This window comes from Protomyctophum bolini (assembly GCF_963924005.1).
Source record: "Protomyctophum bolini genome assembly, chromosome: 16".
In the NCBI taxonomy this organism is placed as follows: Eukaryota; Metazoa; Chordata; class Actinopteri; order Myctophiformes; family Myctophidae; genus Protomyctophum; species Protomyctophum bolini.
In genome coordinates, this window is record NC_137877.1 from 15,541,146 (window position 1) to 15,565,596 (window position 24,451).

At 42.4% G+C, this 24,451-nt stretch overlaps 1 protein-coding gene across 7 annotated transcripts in view; it reads left to right on the top strand.

The window, feature by feature from the left end:
* Positions 1-24,451, top strand: part of tns1b (tensin 1b) — a 271,361-nt gene that overhangs the window by 174,726 nt on the left and 72,184 nt on the right. For all 7 annotated transcript variants that reach the window (XM_080785765.1, XM_080785767.1, XM_080785771.1 and 4 more), the window contains 8 exons: positions 8,410-8,581; positions 10,486-10,536; positions 11,973-12,095; positions 12,917-12,981; positions 15,977-16,060; positions 17,783-17,895; positions 19,331-19,391; positions 20,805-20,880. In XM_080785765.1, coding sequence (XP_080641891.1) covers positions 8,410-8,581; positions 10,486-10,536; positions 11,973-12,095; positions 12,917-12,981; positions 15,977-16,060; positions 17,783-17,895; positions 19,331-19,391; positions 20,805-20,880 — 745 coding nt within the window. The remainder of the gene's footprint in view (positions 1-8,409; positions 8,582-10,485; positions 10,537-11,972; positions 12,096-12,916; positions 12,982-15,976; positions 16,061-17,782; positions 17,896-19,330; positions 19,392-20,804; positions 20,881-24,451) is intronic.

Sequence of the window (24,451 nt, forward strand, 5' to 3'; positions counted from 1 at the left end):
TGTATTGTAGGCCTGCTGTAGAACCAGACTCCATGCTGCCTGCTGTAGAACCAGACTCCATGCTGCCTGCTGTAGAACCAGACTCCATGCTGCTTTGTATGAGAAAAATACATTGTGTGTCGCACATTACCTCCGGAGAATCACACATGTTCAATTGATTCAGTTGAACTTGAACTGAGACGTCACAAAAGTTAATTTGTGCATCTTAAACCTCTGTGCTAATGTTGATGTAAAGCTTCCTTTTCCCTAGGCAAGGATTTAAATCAAATAACTGAACTTCCCAATCACTGCAGTTAACATTCCCAAGTAGCCCTGGGAACCAACGCTTCCAGAAGCTATGTGGCCCATAAGGTCAGGGGCCTATCTCCTGTTTCCCTAGGGTGAGTACACCCTAGGGAAAAGTACACCCCCCGGACATGGTGCTAGTATGTCGCAGGGACATACTAGCACCATGGACCACCAGTCCATTCCTCGATGCTGGGTGCCAAGCAGGGAGGCACTCTGCACCATCTTTAGTCTTTGGTGTGACTCGGGCCGGAGATTGAACTCCATCCTCCCAATCTCAGGGTGGATATACTCTAACCACAACGCCACGGAGCCGGTCTCACTCAAATAGGTTATCATATACAGTATACGTTATTATCAGTGTTAATGGACCATTTGGTTACATTTGTACACTCTTCAGAGTTCAGCTAACTCTTGGGACTTGACGGTGTGCATGACACATTTCCAAGTCTATACAGTATGTGTAGTTTGTATCAAACTTTCCTTCCCACCACCATAACGGCTAAATCCAATATCACAGGCTCGTGCTCCCAGCTGCATTACAACATAGTCCCATACACATACAGTGCAGTATATAGCAGAAGCAATTTATTCAATGCAGGCTACAGCTTGCAATGAAGAAGGCATGTTTAGATTGTACCGTGCACAACGTTTTGATATATCACGTGTTTGTATGACTTCATACCGCACTGTAACAGAATGCGCCTCTCGGCTTTCATAGCTGACGTAAGTGGAGTTAACATGCTTGATCTCGCATCACGAAACATTGTGAGCTTGTAGATCGGCTATTGTCAAATGGCCAAAATGTATAGGGCTGAAGTGGTTAATGCAATAATAAACAAAATCTACAAAGTAACTAGTGACTAAAATTTTACTTTAAAATACATGATGTAGTGGAGGAAAAGTATAGTGGAGGAAAAGTACAATATCTTTTTATATATATTTGCCTCTGAGATGTAGTCGAGTAGAAGTAAAAAGCATTGGAAATTGGAAATACTCAAGTAAAGTACAAATTCCTCTAAATTGTACTTAACACTATTTAAGTAAATGTACTGTGTTACTTTCCACCACGGTCTAATCTGATTTAAAGGGAACTACACTGTGAAATGTAACTCTGTCGAGTGCAAAATGGAACCAAACGGGAGTCTGTTTGGTTCCATTTTACTCTCTTCAGAGTTAAACGAACAACTAAGGAGTTGACTGTATAATGCTGCTTAATGTGTTTACTTGTGTTTCTATATCTATCTGGCGAAATAGAACATATTATACTTAACTTCATTATATCTATTCTCTCTCACTCTTGATGATTGTGTAATGAAATTGACCTGAGATAAAAGTACCGGTGTTAGGTAACCTTGAGTACAGAAGAGTAACAATATATTATCAGGTGATGCTAGTCAGCTCCACATATGGAGATCCATGTGTTGGACCAACTTGGTTCATTTGCAAGTGTGACTCACATCATGGCAACCACAGTGGTTGGACTGACAACCATCTGGTGGATGGAGATCTAAGGGTCTCCATGATGTCACGTGATGTCACGAGGCGTGACCATATATGGGGCGTGATGTCACGAGGCGTGACCATTAAATGGAAGTGTGATGTCATGAGGCATGACCATATATGCAGGCGTGATGTCACGAGGCAATGTCACAAGGCGTGATCATATATGGAGGCATGGGTGACGCAACGAACAAACGAGCGGGAAATGCAGGTTTTCATAGTTGATATAGATGATCAGGACATTAATTTGGACATAATTATGAGTTAGCTTCATTGTTTGTGCCCACTCCAGACCACATATGCCTTCTCTGGTGTGCGAACCAAGTTAACAAATAAACATTTGGTTAAAATGGACAAATGCCATCGTTTAAATCTGCTCGGGAGAAACGGGGCCCACTCACTTAATTTAAGATCAGACTCAATCATCGTGGCAGTGGTTTGACAAACAGCAGCCAGCGTTCCCCTATAGTTAGTCCGCTTCGCCCGTTTGGGGTTCGTCCAAACGCATGAAAGCGATATCGCCGCGGGGGAGTAATTGAGCGTGTGGCGATAACGTGCCGCTGGTTGGCCACTCGTCTGGAGTGCCACGGACGAGGAAGAGCCCAATCGCTCCATCTGTTTGACTGATGGGAAGCAGGTTGGCTCCGCTCCGCTCCGTCGCTCAATCAGCACATGCTGGTGGATCTGGAGTCAGACCAAACCACGCGACTATATCACACGCAGAGAGAGAGAGAGAGAGAGAGAGAGAGAGAGAGGGGTGGAGAAGATGGGGCAAGATAATGATGGAGACAGAAAGTGAGAGACAGAGAAGGAAAGACGAGGGTAGAAGAAAGTGATGGAGAGAATTCAGAGAGAGAGAGAGAGAGAGAGAGAGAGAGAGAGAGAGAGAGAGAGAGAGGGAGAGCTATAAAAGGAACAAGTCCTGGTACTGTGTGCTATTTTTTGGTCCTGCTGGCAGTGGCGCTCATGATATCGGTGACGGATTGATTTTTCTTGCAATACAGAACTTCTGCCGAGGGTAACACAGCATGAATACAGCCATTTCACTTTCCCAGAAATAAGTACCAGGACTCATTTTAATATATCATTGTGCTGCCTGTCCTGTCCGGCATATACCTCTTAGCTCCAAGTTTTAACTCGTAAATTAATGTCCTACTTCATCATACTACTACCAAGTGTCACACAAAAGCATCAAAAGTCTCGTGAGCTCAAAACATGGCATGAAGCGACACATTTTGAGCCTGTCGATGGGCTTGTTGATTTTGCTATTTTTTTATTTGAATCCTGAAAAGTAATAGTTTCCACCCGACAGAGACGACATTGGAATTTGCTGTTGTAAATTATATTGAGCACATACAAGTGTGATTTTGAGAGACCTGTTACTTCATGCAATGAGATTGAACGGAATCGCTACTTCAGGTTCCTCCCAACCCAAGTTTCAGCATAACTTCAAGGTGAATCCCAGGCAACAGTTTTTTTGTGCAACCTACTAAAACACCCATATCCATCCAGCATAACAATGCTTATTCATCCAGGTGAAAAAAGAAAAAAAATGAATATGTTTACTGTGGGTTAGAATAGAGAGAGCATGTGTGAGATATCAATTTCTCCCTATATTGTCAGTGATTAATAAGTTCCAGTAAGCGTGTTTTGAGTGGGCCCAGATGTACAGTACGGCGCAGGTTATTTGTACAGTAAAGCTGGGGTGATTCCCAGTCCCAGACATGAGCAATCTTCTCATGGGCTACTCACAGTCGACACATGTGGGAAATATGCTGTAGGCCGAGAGTCAAGACGCCCCTGTTCATTCACGCTCCTACTTCCCTCGCTTTCCTCTTCCTCGTTTCTTTTGTCTTACGTTCTAGGAGCCATTTGTACAACTCTCAGAGTTGCAGACCTACAAACAGATGATCCCTGTGCCGCTCGTTGAGAACCACTTGTAATCTTCTCCTCTCTCTAAGATGCGCTGAAAACTATGCTCAGTTTCGGGACTCAATGGATCCTTTTCGCAGTGTCCATTTAGACAGTTAAACGCAGCTGAAGGTAATAATGTTAATTGCGAGCGTGTTTTCCGTTTAGGCGTCTCTGTGTGCCAACTCTTGAGTTAGCCGGGAGTTTACAGCTGTCCATGCTGGCACACACGGTTAACGAAATGAAACCCCCACACTTAACTTTATTATACCTTCAGCTGCCTTTTGTAACGGTCGCTGACTCAGAGCGCGTAAGAAGCCATATACCCACGACACGCGATCAGTCACAAATTCAGAAGTATCCTATTATGCTCTTATTTACAGTAACCGTGTACATAATCTGCCATTCAATCTACAAGCTTACAAATCATCCCAATGTGACGTGTTGTCATAGAGAGCAGACTGAGACATTATTTATAAATCAGATTTTAATCTAATTTCAAAACAACTTTATTTGTAGTTCAAATCTGATTTGGGGAAAAAAACGCTGTTTCCATTGTTCTGTTGTTGTTTTTTTGCTGTTTAGACTTGAACACAATCTGATCATAATTGGAGAGATTAAAAAATGGGCTGCTTCTTCTTCTTCTTCATTTTCCTCACAGTGCTAAATACTTAACGAGGGAGATCAGGAAGGCTTCGTGACATGTTTCTGTGAAAAATCTCTGTTAGTAAATGACGCACATAATGACGCGTCAGCCACCCCGAACCCTCCTCCCTCCCATCGCTCTCTTTTCCCATTTCTTTCTTTAATCCATACGGTTTCCTCTTGGCACCTGGTGCACGTGTGAACCCAGACAAGCTGAAGCTAGATTGGGTAAAGCAATGTGGTCAGCCGCTCACCTCAAGGCGCTTGACGTGCCTATACCTCCCATTCCACTTCATTCCCCACCAGTGACCAAAATATTTTATTTGGTCTGCAAAGAGCGCACACCACACTCCTCTGGAATGCTGGGATATTTTCATAATCTGGTTTGTTTATCTACCAAATCAATCCCTCTTCACTCTGTTTTCCCTCGCAGCCGGCCCAAGCGAAACAACGTGACTTGTGTTTAGAGCAACAGACAGGAGCTGACATTTCAGAGGCAAAGTCGAGCCGCTCCAGGGTTTAATGTTTGTTGCGCCCTGCGTGAGACGCGACGTGAAGACCATAGTGATACGGTGCCCTGGCTTCTCCATATTAGGATATTTATTCCACGATGGCTCGAAAGAGAAGGACTTCTTTATTTATCGGATAGCATAACTGAGACTTTGCGTTTTGAGGATATTTATCAGAGCGGCAAACAAAGTGAGTTCCTTCTGCAGTGTTTGGGCAGCATTTAGTTTGATGTTTTGGCTGCATGCTTTTATGCTGGATGGCACAATGGCCAAGGGTTTGAAGCTGTAATTTGAGTTTATTTTCAGCCTGTATGAGACATATAAAGAACTAAAACCCTTTCTGTTTGAGTTGCCCCACTTCAGCGTTTTGAAAGTAGTCGGAAATGCATAAAGATTATTTTGGCAATTTTTATTAGATAGTTTAGTGCCTGGGGGCGAGACGCGACCTTGCCCTTGCGTGACTGGCCATAAATGGAGCGTGTCTTTAGTGTACAGGGTGTGATGAGGTCAGATCAATATATGGAATTTCAGAGCAGGTCAGCTCCATATATGGAGATCAAAGGGTGGCAGTGGTGGCAATGTCTTGAGTGTACAGGGTTTGATGAGGGCTTAATTTCCGGCCTGTTGAGGACTCTAGTTCGCGCCCGGGCGTGCACACGTAGACGCTAAGGGGTGCTTGAGCACCCCTTAGTGGCCCTCTCTGGACCAACATGCCCTTTTGTCAAATCCATTTGATACACTTTTTTTCCTTGTTTTGTATTATTTGTACGTGTATAGACTAGTATGTGGCCCATGGTGACATCGATCAATTCTGGATTAAAAGCTTATAATATATTTATTTATACATTTGTCATGATGTTGTATGTGTCCGCAGTTTACATCCAAAATAATGTATCACTCTCTCGGTTCTGCACTGCTGTACTGGAGAAGTATATCACTGAGGGCAGGCAAATTTGCTTTTTGTAAGCGACTTCGTCATTCTGGGCTTGTGTTGTCTAACGTCACTTGGGCTTGTTTTTCCATACCTGGTTGCTGGTTTCTCTCTCGAAATCTGGCGTGCGTGTGTGTGTGTGTGTGTGTGTGTGTGTACTACACGTGGTGACGCGCAAGTTTGTTTACTGTGTGACTAGTGTCATGGCGGAGCCCGCGTTTCAAATGGATATATTCCTCCTTATTTCCTTCAACTGCTCCAATCCAGCACAAAGAACAGTCAGAGTAAGTTGTTGAGTCCAATGCATATTATGATCCCATTCCCGCCACGAACGTACGCTTAGCTTGATGCTGACGCCCTCTCTCTCTCTCTCTCTCTCTTTAATGCGCGATAGAGACGCGTCTCTCTCTCTGACTCTCTCTCTCTTTCCTTACCATTAGCTTTAGAAACGGGTAGATTCATTGGTACTCCTGAGGAGGACAGAGTCTGTCTACTCTAGTGTGTGATTTAAAAGAAATTGAAAATGAAATTCATCTTTTGTTTTACTGCCCATTATATGAAGAATTAAGACATGTATTATTTTGTAAAATGACAACCATCTGTGCTGACTTTTTCTGGTTTGGAGGACTATGAAAAATTGGAATTTTGTTTTAGGAAAGGTACTTTTGCTTTGGCAGACTTTTTATGCAGGGCGTGGGAAATAAGGCAGAATGTTTTGTTTGTGTGTAAAAAAAAAAAAAAAGGGAATATCAACAAAACATATCTGTTTATTGTACACAATGCAATATTGAATGCAATGATATGGTGTGTCCTGTAAGTCCATGTGGGCTGGGCGCCTTTGGTGCATGACACACAAATAAAGAAATCTATCTATCTATCTATCTATTAACATGCGATAGAGAGATGCGTCTCTCTCTCTCTCTCTCTCTCTCTCTCTCTCTCTCTCTCTCTCTCTCTCTCTCTCTCTCTCTCTCTCTCACTCTCAGCAGGGAATGCTTCAAATTGACATTGGTTGTTCAAGTTAAATTGATGTGTTGATGTTATTATGATATTTACCATAGGCAATATGCCAATATTGAAAAAAGTTAAAATGACCAGAGAGCAGGCTCATCAAAAATGTAGGTTAGGCTGTTTCTGCTGTGCAGACCTGTTTTTGACCCGAAAATAATGACTTTATAATCGGAAATAACCGATTTTTTTCATGTTGGCAATTGGACCCCTCCATCTGTGAAGTACTGGATACGGCTGTGTGTGTGTGTGTGTGTGTGTGTGTGTGTGTGTGTGTGTGTGTGTGTGTGTGTGTGTGTGTGTGTGTGTGTTAGAGAAATATTTTGTTTCACTTGAGCACCTGCCCCTCAAAGTGTCTGTGCACGCCACTGCCCGGCGGGCTGCCGGGAGTGGCTGCACAAATAACTTTGGGACAGGCCCGTCTAGAGTTTAAATGGACAGGTATCAGTCAAAACGGAGACAGCAAAGAGGAAGGATGGATGGGGAAGGATCAACATATCAGGACTCATGTCCACTGGTTGCTCACCTGGCTTCCAGGCGCCCGAGTTGAAAATGTTTTATTTTTTTTAGTTTTTCCCCGTCTTAAGATCATTACGGTAATTATCAGAACATGGAGGGGTGTTTTTCAAGGAAAGTGGTGGTATTAGCACTTGTTTGTTGCCTCGATGCAGCGGGGAGGTATCTGCTATCTGCGTGCTGGTTGTGGTGGCCCGCTCTGAGCGAAATGTCAGGGTGAATTTTTGGCCCGGTCCAGCCCTGGCTTTAGGTATAGGCAGGGAAAAGTGCCTCGCATTCACACGCAAGCGCTATAAAAGGCCCATCGCAGCGCAATTTCCAAAAACATGGTGCTCCCCTTATTAACCATTTAAAAAAAAGAAGAAGAAAAAAGCCCAGCGGTCACATGGCCTCAATCATGCTGGGAAACATGACTCACAGTTTGACACTTGGAACGGGAACCAATAGTGGAAGGAGGCTGTAGTTCTTGTAATACCAGTTGTAATGCAATGGTTCTCCCTTTATTCTTTAATTGGACCTGTGTGGTCGCGCAAAGCTCTTCATCCTGCTCCTCGTTCTACTCCCCGTTGCTCACTCTGTGCTATATTATTTAATAATACACTCATTGAAAAGGAGGCTTTAATTGGGCCACTATAGCAAAACACTGCAGGGCTGGGAAGTATGACTGATCATGATTAATGGACGATTTGTTTGTTAATGTTTGTGTTGAGGTCTAGTTGCACTGCTTTTGCACGCCACCGTTGTATAATGAAGTATAAAGGACGTATCGTATAAGTGGAGAATCAGACTAATCAATTTAGTGGCTTATATTGTAGATCTGTTGACATGTATAAAAACTTTCTTGTTGATTATTCGATTAACTAAGTTGTTTCGGGGGTTTGTTATATTTTCAGTTAATCGCCCAGCCCTAAAACACATGTCAGTTTTAGCTCCAGCAAGTAATAGGCCCTGTGTTTTCCAATGTCCAAAATATGCATGTAATTGTGTGTGTGTGTGTGTGTGTGTGTGTGTGTGTGTGTGTGTGTGTGTGTGTGTGTGTGTGTGTGTGTGTGTGTGTGTGTGTGTGTGTGTGTGTGTGTGTGTGTGTGTGTGTGTGTGCAGGAGCATGAGTCTGCTGCAGGCCCTGGAGGAGAGCTACGAGGTGGACCTGGTGTACATCACAGAGAGGATCATCTCTGTGTCCTTCCCCAGCTGCGTGGAGGAGCAGAGCTACTCCAGCAACGTGCGAGAGGTGGCCTCCATGCTGCGCTCCAAACATGGACACAATTACCTGGTGGGTTGCAGGCAGGGTTATATCGTTGCTGTCAGGGCAGGGACCTCGTATCTCCATATTTTAACAGTTTGTGTTTTTTTGCCAGATGCTTGAAAAGCATCCTGGCCTACGTCCACTATTGCCTCTAGTAGCGACCGTAGTACTAGACACTTTTTCATGATTGGCTGCCTCGTCTCTATAGGCTGCCTCTAAGCCAATGGGATACTTAAAGCCATAAAGCCCATAGTCTGAATGGCATAAAGCCATACTCTGAACACCGCAACGTGAAGCAGTGAGTTGAGGCAGAGGCTGTGGATTATAATCCACAGCCTAATAGTAGATTGTAGATGTTCATAAACGAGAGCTTTCTGCACCTGGCAGTTATGACTCTTTTTTTCTTCTAAATTAACGCCCCACTTGATCATACTAACTACAGCGTCACACAAAAGTTTCAATCTTGAAATGTGAATCCAGAAAAGTAACTAAAATTTAAAATAAATAGGCCTACATGTATCAATTAAAAACATTTTAGTTGGCCTGGGCCGTGGCTCAGCAGTCCAGGCACCTTGGCCAAACCCTATCCCAACGGCCCTTGCTGCATATGTCACCCCCCATCTCTCTCCCCATTTCCTGTCCCTCCATAAAGAAATATATAAAAATAAAGGCGAAAGCCACAAAAAACAACAACATTTTAGTTAAAGCTGCATTATTATATTTAGCATGTTTATTTTTTTTCCGGTAGAGTATGGTATAGAGAGGTATAGTAAATACAATAACAGTTGTATTTGGACTCCTATTGAGACCTTTAGATCTGCCTGCTTTGACATGACCTTGGACCTCATGCTGTTTTCCACTTGCAGTCAGGCGGGCTCTATTAGCTCAGTGGTAAACATGTTAGCACTTGAGCAAGAGACCCGGGTTCAAATCCAGGGTAGAACGGGAAAGTTACATACAGTAGTGCAGCTTTAACTGTTTTTTTACAAAACTAACTTAATCTAACTAAAATCCCATGATTTTAGTTAGATTAAGTTATAAAATGTAGTTTCGTTATAGTTTAAAAAAAACATTTTAGATCTGCTCCTTTTGCTCCTTTTGAATTTGAATCGTATGAAATGAAAAGTAACAGTTATGATGACGTAATTGAGGTTTCCACCCCCGACAAAATATTGCATGGTGTGATGCAGATGAAGTCCTCTGGCTGCACAAAGTCAAAGACATTGTGTCTGAGGGAGAATTACGTCATCTGTCATTGACTTTGATTTTGCAGTTGCATAACATTTTTTGAGTGGACTGTAATGTGCTTTTCATTTTAGTCGTCTTTGTTCTTCATTTCAATGCTTTTTAAGTGATGAATATTCACTCGTTCAGCACTGTATTACTTCCAATACTTCACTAAATTCACTATAAGTTGTGAATTCTTGTAATTGCAAACGTTTGCAAACATTTCGACTGAAACAGCGGAGTATGGGGGCATGCTAGAATGCATAATCATGGGTGGTATCCTCAGCAAACACCCCAAAGACCTCAGAGACCTATATTAACTTCGAAAAGGAGTATAATATGCAATTTTAAAATTTGTATGGACTCCCATGACTGCTGACTGTGAAAACCTCAACTCCGGAGGCAATAGCAATTTGCCCCATGAGTGTTTTGTTGTGGCTATGAATATTCACGTCAAAGATATGATAAAATAAAAAATTAGAAACAGCGCTGCTTCCGAAGCCTTACAGCGTGTGCAGAGTAGAAGACACTCATTGTTCTGTGAATAACTCTTGCGGTAGCGTCTTGTTCAGAACACCAGCAATTATCAGAGACAATAATAGATGTTAGATGTTCAGGTTTGCCTGAATGTGCTTATTGTTGTTGTTCTTCTCCAAATGAGCAGACGGACATGTTCACGATATCTGAAATGTTTCACTTCCCAGCTGTTCAACCTCAGTGAGCAACGTTACGACATCAACCAGCACAATCCAAAGGTAAGACTCACTATACTGTAGTACACTGTTTCCCAAACACTGGGTGGGGGCGCGGAGTGTGGACACATTTTTTTCGGGGTCTCTATATATTTTTGTTTCCTACATTTTGTTTTTAGCTGTGCCCGTCGGGCACAGGCCTACTTGGGAACGGTGCAAGTTGGGAATAATGAAAAACAGGAATGCATACCACCCTTGTATAAAATACCCGTTATATCCGTTGTCATAGCACTTGTTTGTTGATCCTTGTATCTGTCCGTCCATGGTGCTCTCTACATCTGTCAGTCCATGTATCAGTAGTATGTTATCAGTAGTAGGCCTATAGGCCATATCAAGTGTCAAATTTGAAGTCAGTGGGGCGAACAGTTCTCGAGTTACGTGGATTACAGATGACAATTTTCTGTAAAAACAAAAAACATAAAAAAAAACAAAGCACGAAAAACTAAATTCAATGATTCCATGAATTAAAAAGTGAATGTTTAAGAAGTAGTGAAAATCCACAAGCCGATCTACAAGCTCAGAACGCGTCGCAAGCTTGCAGATCGGCTATTTTCACTAGTTTGGGTACCGGGGAGACATCAAAGTATTCTTTTGGCCTTTGGTAATGCACTAAAAAGTTTGGGAACCACTGTTGGTTCTGTTCTGTTGATGATTCTGTTGATGCCACTTACCCCTTATCCCTAAACCTATTTGCCATGTTTTACTATTTTGAAAAACCTTTTAAAATAGTTCAAATAGCCGATCTTTTGATCGAGCTCAAAACGTATTGATGTAGATTGGTAGAACTATTAACTTTATACTTGAAGTAACCACTTGAATGACCCCGGCATCCCTATTCTGGGAGGAACATTCAAGAGATTGGTGTAGATTGAAATAGAACGCAGAGTGGCCTACAGTACATTTCGGGACTGCTTCTTTATTTTTATATATTTATTTTATTTGGAAAAAGCAGTACAGTATAGACAGCATTTCTATGTATACATAGGACACAATTGCAATTCCCAGGATTTTTTTCGCCCCTCTTCCCTCCCTCCCCCCATCCCCCCTCCAAGTGGCTCCATCTCCAATGTCTCTGTATAATCCTCGCTTTCTTCAGATGGACAAAGGAAAAAGACAAACAACAACCAAGAAACGAATGTGGGACTGTTTCACTAAGTCTAGACTCTAGAGGGTCTAAGTATAAACTGATATTGATGAATTCCAAATATTATTTGATAATAGACCCACTTTGAGAAACCATGCTCCCAAAGACATGTAGAAACAACAAAGTGGCCGCAAAAATGTAGCTGAAGTGTCAATGTAGACTACACTGAGGAGGCAGAGAAATATACAACCACCAACGTTGGTCGGTGCGAAACAAATGGACTGGCGTGTGTATCACTTCTGTGAACTCTCAGAAATGATATGACCATCTCCACCCTCCCTTTCCTCTCTTTCAGGTGTTAGACTTTGGTTGGCCCGACCACCATGCTCCTGCCCTGGACAAGATATGCAGCATCTGCAAGGCCATGGACACGTGGCTGAGTGCAGACAGCCACAATGTGGTGGTCATACACAACAAGGTGAGAGCGCTCTGTCTGTCTGTCATGCATGTGCGTGCGTGCGACGTGCGTGCATGTCTCCCCACTTCAGTCCAATGTACAGTATGTGATTTACTTTGATATGCTCAACTGTAAAAAATAAATCCCCCCCCCCCCCCAGGCAAAACACACCTGTTGCGTCACGTTGTCCAAAAGAAACCCTAGCACGCTAGACAAAAACAAGCCGGGAAAACAAAAATATATTGTCCGATATTATTTTTTGTAGTTATTTTTTCTTTTTTTCGTGGGACTTAACCCCGGGGTGTCCCCTGATTGCAACACATCATGTAATAATAACAGGAGCTTAGACCTCTCCAACCCACGTAGCCAAACATCCCCATAGAGAGGCCACAAACAAGAGTGTCGCCATGGAGACCAATGCTATTTTCGCTCTCTCTCCCCGAGATGAGTAATGTTTGAGGACAAGCGTGTGTGTGCCGAGCTGGAAGTTTGCGGTGGTCACTAAGGAAGTATATGGCGGGCGGCTTCGGATTTCCACGCGTTGACAACAGACCCTTTCCAGGAGAGGGTTCCGCACTGTTTTTAGTGGGTTATTTACTTACAACGTGGAACATAACTCAACCTTAACAATGCTCCTTGGTTTTGGAGAAATTGACAATATGCTCCTCATTGACTTACATTGACTTACATTGTAGCATGAACACAAACAAAGTTGATTCAGACAATATAGAACATCACCAAACCCAGTAGTGTTTCTTTTGAATGTGTTCTTTACTACAATCATCATGACCACCAGATGTGCCCTCCTGGTGTTTTAACTTCAGCATTGTTTGCTTTTCCAGGGCAACCGTGGCAGAACAGGGGTGGTGGTGGCGGCGTACATGCACTACAGCAACATATCAGCCAGGTGAGTAATGCGCCATGAGGGCTCATTTATGCTCAACAAAAATGACTGATGGTCCTGTGGTTTCCCTTCTACTTTTGGTCCTAGTCTAATGAGTCTACCATTTTGTTATTACACTACCGTCATTTTACTGGTATGGCTATTTAGTAGTTTTGTTCTGAGATTACCCACTCAGCAGTTATTGCACACCTGTCCGCCCTGGAAGGGGGTCCCCTCTTTTGTGATTATTCTACCTGTAGCAAGATGGCCACCATGTGGCGACGTCGCTATCCATTGGCCATCATCTAGCCTTTCTTATATCTATGACTATTAGACCCTGTTTTTTTTCTTGTGAGTTTTGCCTGGCCTGCTTGAGGGGGTCACAGGGCTGTTTGTTTCCTTTATTAAATGTGGGCCTGTGAAGCCCTTGTCACTGTAACAGTGATGGCGGGATGTACAAATTAAACTAGAGAAATCAACTTGACTAATGAAAGTTGAAAAAGCTGAAAATCATGTTGAGAGGCAACATGATTCTCGCAGAGAGAAAGAGAGAGAGAGACACACACACACACACACACACACACACACACACACACACACACGCACATGCACACACCGAGAGACATAGGGGATAGTCAATGTAAAACCAAGTGAGCAGATGCGATGAGCTGAAGCAAGACAAAATAAGCCCATATTGTTCATCACAAGACCCACATCTGAAGACGTGCTGGAGACGGGGGGGGGGACGGGGACGGGGGGGGGACGGGGGGATGAGTCAAAGCGGTCATACTGTACTGCACAGGGACGACAGGCTGCGGCTGGGGAACAATAACAGCAATAAGAATATCAAAAGGATTTCATGTGATCATAGTTAGAAGTAGAATGCGACGACTTTCATCAAATGACGGAGGATCACAACACTCAAATCCCTCCTCAGTTCCGTTCCTGTGGCCGAACAGATCTCGCTCACTTATAGCCTTTCGCTTCACTTTGTTATATCTGAAATTGCCTTTTAGCGACGCCAACAGCATTCCCGTTTGCAGAAGAACACTGTAAAGCTCTAATTTACGTATTCTCCAAAAATAACGGATCTGCGAGCTATAACAACGCTTTACTGTGTGAACGTAGATCCGTTCTTTATGCTGAGCTTATACGGTAGAATTAGATGGAGTGCCGTGATTTCCCCTCTCCAAAACATGATCATCAGGTGCTATGATTATACTAGGAGGAAGACATTATTTTTAAGCGTACAGAAAGTGTTTCAATTATGTTTCTACCTGGTTAGCACCACCCACCTGCACTTAAGCCTCGCCCACAGCTGTGTTTTGTATGATAATGGGGGAGGGGTTAGGGTTATGATGTCACAAAAATGGTGTATTTTCGATTGGGCCTTTTGACTCAAAGGGCTCTTTAATGCGTGTCTTGTCCTTAGTTGGACAAATGCATTCACCTGGGGATCCTTGACATGTGACTTGTCACTGTGTGAGAATCACTGGTTTAAACAACATTAGGAAGCAAGCCCAAATAAGCAACTAAACTTTAAAAACCCGAAAAATGTGCAACCCATACTAATAATATTTACAAGCAACTTTACAGAAAAATAAGCCCAAATTAGCTTATAATAAGCAGACATGGCAACACTGCTGAGCAGGCATGCGATCGGCTCTTGTGTCAAACCAAACATTTATTTTTGTACTTATGACGTGGTCTGAGACTTTTTAGGTCAAGAAGCATAATAGCAGATACCGCACTGCGCCCTTAATTAACATATGAATACTCCTCCTATGCTTAAAATTATGCTGACGAGTCGTAAGCCTTGTGTGTGTACGACTTGCATAATATGGATAACGCACCTAATTATGGTATAACGCCTGAATTTAAGATGTGCATTATATAATATTCCCACCACACCCCTGGGGGTCTATATTAGAGTAATGTTAACTCAATAGACACATACAAACAAAAAGTACAGAAAGCATCTTTATAAGCTGCAATGCCTGTTGCACATGGGGTTTTCCCCACCCAGTTGTTTGTGAGAGAACATTGTTTTGGCCGGAGAAGTTAACTCAGGTCATTCTCCTGCACTGTGACAGTGTCTGCCACAGTGTGCCACAGGCCACAGCTATAGAGCGCTGGTTCCCAAATACTGGGTGCAACTATTTTTCAACAAACATTCCCGAAATAGCAAACATTTTCATGGTTTAAAAACATAAGGCAATGATTATTTTTCAGTAGTCTCATGACGAAAGTCAAAGAAAAATCCATAAATTGGAAAACTTAATGTTTAAGAAGTAGTGGAAAATAGCCGATCTATACAAGCTCGCAATGTGGTGCGAAACGACTCGTTCTGAGCTTGTAGATCTGCTATTTTCACTAGTTTGGGACCCGGGCAAACGTCTAATCTCTCTTTTGGGTCACGGCCTTAAAAGTTTGGGAATCACTGGAACTTACATTCAGTACAACAACTCACACCGTTTGGCAAAGGACAAAGGACAGGCAAACAGCATTAATAATGTGATTTGATTCCAATCTGCATCAAACCTTTTTCCCAACAGTGTTACAATTCAGTACAATCATTGGATTGAACATTGGATTGGACAATAACTACATTATCAAGATTTTTGGGAGAAATAAAAATGAATAAATTAACTTTAACTTTGTTGTCCGAGCATCCTACCCTCTATTCTTAGTAATACAAACCTGAGTTGCAACTGTTGTCGAACCACTTTCCCTCTACACCATTTCTTCCGATCTACAAGCACACAAAGCGTCGCAGTGGGACACCTTGTGAGCTTGTAGATCAGATTTGTTTTAACATTAATTGACCACCTCACTTGTAATGGTATTGGATAGCAGCTGAAAGAAGGACCCTCTGTCCTTCTTTCTGAATATTTAGAAAATCCTATATTTCAACACAGATTACACTTTATCCGTGTTTGAATAAAGGCTTTATGATATTCATAAAGCTGGCCAACAATAACAGCGTGGTGTGTAACCATGTGTTTCTCTTGGCATCCAGCGCTGACCAGGCCTTGGACAGGTTTGCCATGAAGCGCTTTTATGAAGACAAAGTGCTTCCTGTGGGTCAGCCGTCTCAGAAAAGGTCAGTGTTCCCTCATTTCCTGTTTGTGTTGTCAGGAGTTTGACCCCAAGGTGAACTGTTCCATCGTTGCTGTCAGGCAGAAATCTCCATTCTCCACATTTCTTACCTTTAGTGTGGTTCTTTTTGTGTAAATTAACGTCCTACTTGATCATACTACACAATACACATACTGTACTGTACTGTACTGTAGTACTACTGTGTCACACAAAAGCATCGAAAGTAGCAGATCTGCAAGCTCAAAGCTTTTGAATTTGATTCCTGAAAAGTACAACAGCTTTGTTTCCACTTCACAGAGATGATATTATAATGATAACTATGACTACAGTGCATTGATTGATTGATTGATTGATTGATTGATTGAATTCATACATGATTATTAACAGTACAGGTAGGTTATTCTAAAAAGGAATGCATAACAATACAATTCAATACAAAACTTTGGCATAAAGCTCAGTAAATCATAAGGTATATTTGCAGATAAAGGAGGGGTAGGGGACCAAAATATGCCGTGTACACTATATCGTTCACCATTGTTGTTATAGTCGTGGTGTGTGCCATCCATTTAAAAATAAACTATATAGTTGTGGTTATACTGCAGTTGCTTGGTGTGAACCCTCAGATGTAAAGTAACAAAAACAAGAATAACTCAGTCATAACTGCCAGGTGTAACAAGCTCTTGTAGCACCCGTTGTCATTAGTTTCTTAAGTTATTTTGTTGGTTCACTCACTGTGTTTTGTTATGGCTTTCCTCTAGCTCCAGTTAGCTCATAACATTAGATTCTGTTGCCACTCGCTCTGTGTTGCAACGTTCAGAGTGGGGTTTTTTTTTGTCGTTCAGACTATGGGTTTTATGGGTAAGTCTAGGTCAGTCTAGTCTAGGCATGCCTAGAGGCAGTCCGCTGCCCCCCAGGTTGGCAGAGGAAGTGTAGCGCCCAGGATTACATTAGATATTTGACACTGGGTGAAAAAATGGGTTGCAAAATCGTGGGATAAAAATTTAGGAGAGGTGATTTGCTAATCAGAGAGGGAAGGATGAGGCTGGCTGGAGGCAATCGAAACTGGTGGCAAGCAAACTGACACTGTGGGAGTGTGACGGGCAGTTGACGTTGGCTAGACCACACTCTCGCATCGAATCGCACTAGAAAATAATTCATTATTTATTACAAAAATGATAATGATCGCGAAAAGGATTGATATGCAGGATATGTAATAATATCCCTGTGTGGTCTGTTTATGTAGTATCGACCTCAGCCAAGCAGTCCCATGAGTCTTGTGCTGTTTGCGTGTCGACTGGCGGCGTGCTAGCCTCGGTACCTGCAGGCTTTTATTTTTGTTTGCATTCGCTCAAAAAAAAAAAAAAACAATAACAGAGGCAGAGAGGCGTCGCTCCAATTTGGTGACGTCAGTGTTCACCGCTGTTTTCTACCGGGGAGGGGAGGAGGGGGGCGGGACGGGTGCTCAGATCGTTGAACCAATCGGTGAACCAATCGTTTAATCGTTGAATCCACGGCCTGTTTTTGGCCGGTACCCGCCCCTCTAGACCAGAAAGCACACATGAGGCTGGGCCATGCTAACGGCGTGCTATCCACCGCTGTCCTTACCAAGCAGAGATTAGGTATCTTTGGTTACAGAACACATGGCAAACACCCTCATTCCCCTTTGTTGCTAAAACATGAAGGATCCTGCAACAATCTGATCTGTTATCCCCCCGTCTTGTCACAGGTATGTGCAGTACTTCAGTGGTCTGCTCTCCGGACACATCAAGATCAACAACAAGCCCCTGTTCCTTCACCACGTCATCATGCACGGCATTCCCAACTTTGAGTCCAAAGGAGGTACGCTATACCAATGTACGACTCGAACTATGACGGAAAATGGCCGGCGTCGACTACCTTTTTTTCACCGAAGAAAACTAAATATAAACACAGCTACTGTATGATGACTAAAACTATGATTGGAAATTTTGAGAGGGATTATAGTGGAGAAGAGATCCAGTAGAACAAGTTTTTTTCAACTTAAATTGTATTCATTTTTCATGAACAGAAATGACATACAAGGACATACAGAAAGCAAAAAGACAAACAATCGAACATTACAATATGTGTTGCCAACTCAGTAAATAAAAAGTAAAAACAGTAGATAAATGCTTGTAGGAGATCACACACAGACAGGATAATAATAAAATGAAAACATTATGTGAGCGTACGCGTACACACACACACACACACACACACACACACACACACACACACACACACACACACACACACACACTCACACTCACACTCACACTCACACTCACACACACGCATACATCCCCACACACTCTCACAGTCATATACACACCCACATAAAATAATATTGGACAGTAAAATACCGTATAAAGAAAATAAATAACATTGGTTACCATCCCATCTATGGGGTCACCCTCTAGAAATATAAGCATCTATGTATCATAAACATGAGTACCGTATTTGTGTCAAGGATTCAAGGATCATATCTTTTGTTTACATTCAGAGAAAAATAACAAAAAACAAAGCAAAAAATAAAAGCCAAACATTCTGGTTCCTAGCTCACCTGTTGTTCAGTAGTATAATCAAACCATTTTTCCCATTTGTTTTCAAAAGACTCTCTCTTCAATCTCAAATTAGCAGTCATTCTCTCCATGTCGAATATTTCTGAGACTATCTGGAACCATTCATCTATAGTAGAACAAGTTTGGTTGCACTTGGGTATTGTGCTCAGAAAATAGATCGGCTATTTTCATGCAAGTGTAAAATCAGGCATTACAACCCCATCAAGGCCTGCCAAAATATATTTTTTGTCAAAGTCAACTGCAGATTTAGTGGACTAAAATTGTATGATATTTAGTTGACTGACTAAAACTAAAACATTTCAGATTAATAAAATATGACCGAAACTAAATTATATTTTATATATAAATAGCAGATCTACAAGCTCAAAACCTGTCGTACTGCGACACATTTTTGAGCTTGTAGATCCACGATTGTGGCTACTTTTGTGTGACATTGAATGTAGGGCCTTTTTTATTCATTTACGAAAAACGTTAAAATGCGGAGATAAGAGGGTTCTGCCCGACAGTAATATGGCCCTCTGGAGTGAGTGTGGACATAATAGTGGCATCAATAGTGGCTCCATCATCAAAGATTGAACAGATTGAACCGTTAGGATCGCCTGGACTGTCTACCACCTTGCTCCATGCTTTTTTCCCCCTATTTTTTAATCAGGCATCTGTTCTGGTTTCCCCAGGTTGTCGACCATTTCTCAAAATCTACCAGGCGATGCAACCAGTGTACACGTCTGGGATCTAGTAAGTTCTATAACCAACACATGCAAGCACATACACACATACACACGCACGCACATGCCCATAATGGCTCCCTTATTTTCCTTTATGACCCCCTCCTCGCACGCACGCACGCACGCACGCACGCACGCACGCACGCACGCACGCACGCACGCACAGCAGTAATGTACTGGTGTCATTCATGGTGAGCCAGTGGAACGGGCAGATAGGCATCTGTGACGGACGCCACCCCCAAATTTTGTACTTTTACTCCACTAAAAATGTTTCAAAACATTTGTTACTATAGTTACTTTGTAGATTTTGATTATTATTACAAAACATACTTCACTTCAGCTCTATATACATTTCGACCATTTGAAAATAGCCGATCACATCGCATCGCATTGTACTGTACTGTACTGCTATTTTCAAAAGATGTTCCTACTGTATATTGCAGTATTGATACTTTTACTCAAGTAAAACATTTGAGTACTTTTTAGACCACTGGGGGTCAGAGGAGAGGAGACTAGAGAAGGACAGAGAGAGAGAGGGAAAGGGAGGAGGGGAGGACATGAGGAGAGGAGAGCTTGAGCTGCAGGGCTGGCATGTGCCCTCAGGTTGGTACAGCGGGCGCATATAGGGCAGTACTGCTTTATTCCCTGTTTCTGTTCTCGCTCCCTATACTTTATCCATCTTTACCCTCTCTAGTTGCACCCGCGGGGCCATTCTGTTATAGCCTCATTATGTTAGACATGCATGTTAAACAAAACATGCTGGATTAACTTAAGGGCTGCCTGAACCCCCTTTAATCCTCCCATGCTGTGTGTTGTTGATACAGGTACTGTATATGTACAGTAGCTTAGCAGCACAGTATAGAATCCGCCACCACGTGAAACCATCAGTAGTACAGTACATACCTACTGCGAGGTTTGCAGACTTCCGACCCCTTCAGGCGCCAAATCACGCTCCTTCTCATCACCCCCCCCCCTCTCTCTCTCACACACACACACACACACACACACACACACACACACACACACACACTCACATGCCCTCTATTAGCACTCGCGAGCCTTTGATCCCACTCTCCAAGCAAGACAATCGTGTAGACACTAATTCCCCCACTGAAGGGTGGCTAATGACCGCTCATCCCAGGCATGATGTTTGACCGGTCATATGAGTCGCAGCACTTTACAGTCATACAGTGCATTAAATCCAGTTGTTTATTGGAAGATGAAGATTTTTCTATCTACAAACTGTTTGTTTATAGTACCTACTGTATCCTACATTGTCCAACTCCACCATGCTCACTTCTACAGTGATTTGTCTTCATTCCTTTGTGAGGCCTGTTCAGCATACATGCTGTAGTAGGCCCATTTCATAAAGGGACAATTGCCTTATTCATCTATATAAAATGCTGTTGATTTTGTGTTGCAGCAATGTCCAGGGCGACAGCCAGACAAGTATCTGCATCACCATAGAGCCTGGCCTGCTTCTCAAAGGAGACATTCTGGTAAGCACGGCACACGTTTGGCTATTGGGGTGTAACAGTTCACCCAACATGAGTCTTTTAAACACACAGTGTATCTAATAGGACGGAAGGAAGGAAGGGAGGGAGGAAGGAAGGAAAGAAGGGAGGAAGGGAGGAAGGGAGGAAGGAAGGATTGATTGATTTAAGTATTTATTAACAGATTGGAGAATTACAGTACATTTCAAGCACAACTCAATACAAAACTGTTAACAGTGGACGACACCATAAACAAGCATTACACTTGTTTACAATAGGGTCCACCATGTTCAATTCATCATAACATTTAGAGACGTACAAATATACACTTCTACATGTATGTAGCCAAAAACAGGAAATCATCATAAAGGAGGTAAAAAGGAAAAAAAAAACATATACAGTGAGGGGAAAATGGGTGGGTGGGGGATTCAGATTTTACAGGGGCCAGTTTCTAATTGTAGCCGTCCGTAGGTGCCCTTTGAGGGCGGTTTTGAAGAAGTCAAGGGATTTGCATGTCTTAATGACTGTTGGTAGGGCATACCACATTTTGAAGGAAGGAGGCAGGGAGGCAGGGAGGCAGGCAGGCAGGCAGGCATATTTGTGTATTTGTAGCCTCGGAAACCCAGACGTTTTATTTAGTGTACTTGTAACAAGGGAATCCTATTTACTTACCTCACTTTGTGTCCAGGTATGGTATGCTTGTGCTGTTACGTTTTATAGTTTCCATTCACAGAATAAATAGGGCTATAAAAACTGTGGGAAGACTGTTGGCTTGGGTCCTGTATTTCGGTCTAAAGACCCTCATTAGCACACAATATGTTTGCTGTAAAATATGATGTAAAAATGGCAGCTGAGGTATTATACTTCCCTTTCCAGGCATGTTGGACTGAGATATACAAGGTACAATTTAGCTGCAATACTGATTTTGTTTAAAAAGTAACAGTTAGTAACCGTGACAGTTCACTTTTCTTTTACCGTTTAGAGAGGTGTTTCATAAATGGGTGAAAACCTCAGCCCGACTACCTTGCATCTCCTTTCCCCATCACATCATCACATTATTATTGTTCTCTGGGTCATTGGTGGAAAGTTACATTTACTTAAGAACTGTACTTAAGTACAATTCCGAGGTATTTGTACTTTACCTGAGTATTTCCAATATCCAATACTTTTACTTCTACTCCACTACATCTCAGATCCAAATATTGTACTTTTACTCCACTACATTTGAAAACATTACCCACTTCAGCCGTATACATGTCAGACATAACAAGGTTGAAAATAGCCGATCTACAAGCTCACAATGTGTCGTGATGCGCAACACATTGTGAGCTTGTAGATCTGCTATTTTCAAATGATGTGTATACATTTGAGTACTTGAACCAGGACATTCTGCCCAATGACCACTTTTACTTTTGGCATACTTTAAAGGACCACTTCACCACTTTTCAACCTATCTTCATATAATAGGTCCTCAATAATAATCATGAAAAAATGGCACGATTTTTTTCTACTCAGTCTGTGTCTCATAGGACAGCTGTGGGCAGTTTAGAAACCGTCTTCCAGTGACATCATCATTAGGCAGATCTTTTTTTTAAACAAGATTTATTTACAAAAATCTTTCGATTTTCAATATCGTGAGAATGATGGCTTCCATTTTCGCATTGCAACTTTTCAGGACTAGAAAGCCTGCAGTTTCTATTGGCTTGTATTCCCCATCGATGATGTCACTGGAAGACGGTTTCTGATCTGCCCACAGCCCTCCTATGAGACACAGACCGAGTAGAAAAAAATTGCACCATTGTTTTCATGATTATTAGTGAGGACAAGATAGGTTGAAAAGTGGTGAAGTGGTCCTTTAAGTATATTTTGAATTTGAGCAATACTTTTGTACTTTTACTCAAGTAGATTTTAGAATTCTGGACATTTATTTGTAACAGAGTACTCGTACATTGCAGTCGTGCTACTTCAGGAAAACATTTCAGCACTTTTCCCACCACTGATCTTGGCACACACACCCAGGGCAGTTCAAGGCAACGAGCTCCGTGCGTCAGCACCTTTTGTGCTTATGCTGCGTCATGCCGGCCATAGCGCTGTCCACCTAATGTGTCCTCTGGCCTCATCACTGCAGCATGCAGTGTTTCAAAGAGGGATCAGTGTTGCCACATTTTGTGATTGCAATAAGCAACCATGTCTGGGGAAACCATCTATATAATCTAGAGACCGGACAGTCCCGCACTATTCTTTTCAATGGGGGTTGCTCAGTGGCCTTTGAATGAACCAGAAGAACACTATGCTTCCGCATTTCTTCGATTTGCCCACCGGGTGTGCAAAATTTGGAAGTGCTAACAAGCGCTCCGTGTTAAACCCTGCGCCCTCGGCCATCTTTTTTTTTTTTTGGCCACCCCTGAATCCGTGAGGGTATGGGGGGTGGGCTGAGTGGAGGGGGGGGTAATGGATTCTGCAGAACGCATCATCTGACCATGCAGATGCCTGCTCATGCTTGTTATTCTGAAAGCGTGCACACCTTGTGAGCCGTGCCCCGCGGAGACAGCATTTCCTGATGTTTTCACAGTGCCATATTCAATAGAGCTCAGATATCCGGTGTTTGGTTATTTTGCCGGGATAGTGATTAGGCTGATAAACTGACCTCTTGATGAAGTGAAAAATAATTAGCTGTCCCCGGAATGAAAACGAAAAAAAAAAAAAGATTTCAAGGAAATAATTCTGGGCAATTTCTAGGTATCTGCAGGGCATAGATCTGAGTCTTGGCTGTGCTGTATGACATAGTCCAGTGTTTGTCATTTTGGTTTCAAGTTTGGTTTCTAGTTTATTTTAAAGCGCATCTGGAATGTAGAAAACGCATTTCACAGAGCAGGAAAAAAGGAACCACAGGATCAACAAGAAAGGGACTGCATATTTTCAGAATATCCATACACAAAAGGAGAGAGGGGTGTATGTTATGTTTTGGATGAGTTGAATATCCATACACAAAAGGAGAGAGGGGTGTATGTTATGTTTTGGATGAGTTGAATATCCATACACAAAAGGAGAGAGGGGTGTATGTTATGTTATGGATGAGTTGTGGATAAAGTTGAAAAGTTGAGCTCGGAAACAATTTGCCAAGTATGATGTTCAAGCAAGGAATTGGTTTGATGAAGCTGTATGTAATAGTAATACAGGCAGGGAAGGTTGTACCAAACTATTACTAAACCAAACATTGTTGTTGTAGCCTACAGTATATTGTTGCTGTTGGGCAGAAACCTCTTATCGCCATATTTGAACTTTTTGTGGGGTTTTTTTTCCTAAATTACTACAGCTTCACACAAAAACATAAAAAAGGTGCAGATCTACAAAATGATACAAAATGTGCCACGAAGAAATATTGAGCTTGTAACTTGTAACTGCTACTTTTGCAATTCTTGAATTTGGATCATAAAAAAGTAACGACATGTGGACATATGGGGTTTCCAGCCGACAGAGACGATGTTTTCTTCTGCCTTTTTTTCCCCCCACTTCTACTTTTACAAACTTGGCCCACAAGCATTGTTTTCCCCCCTGGATCACCTCCCCCACTCAG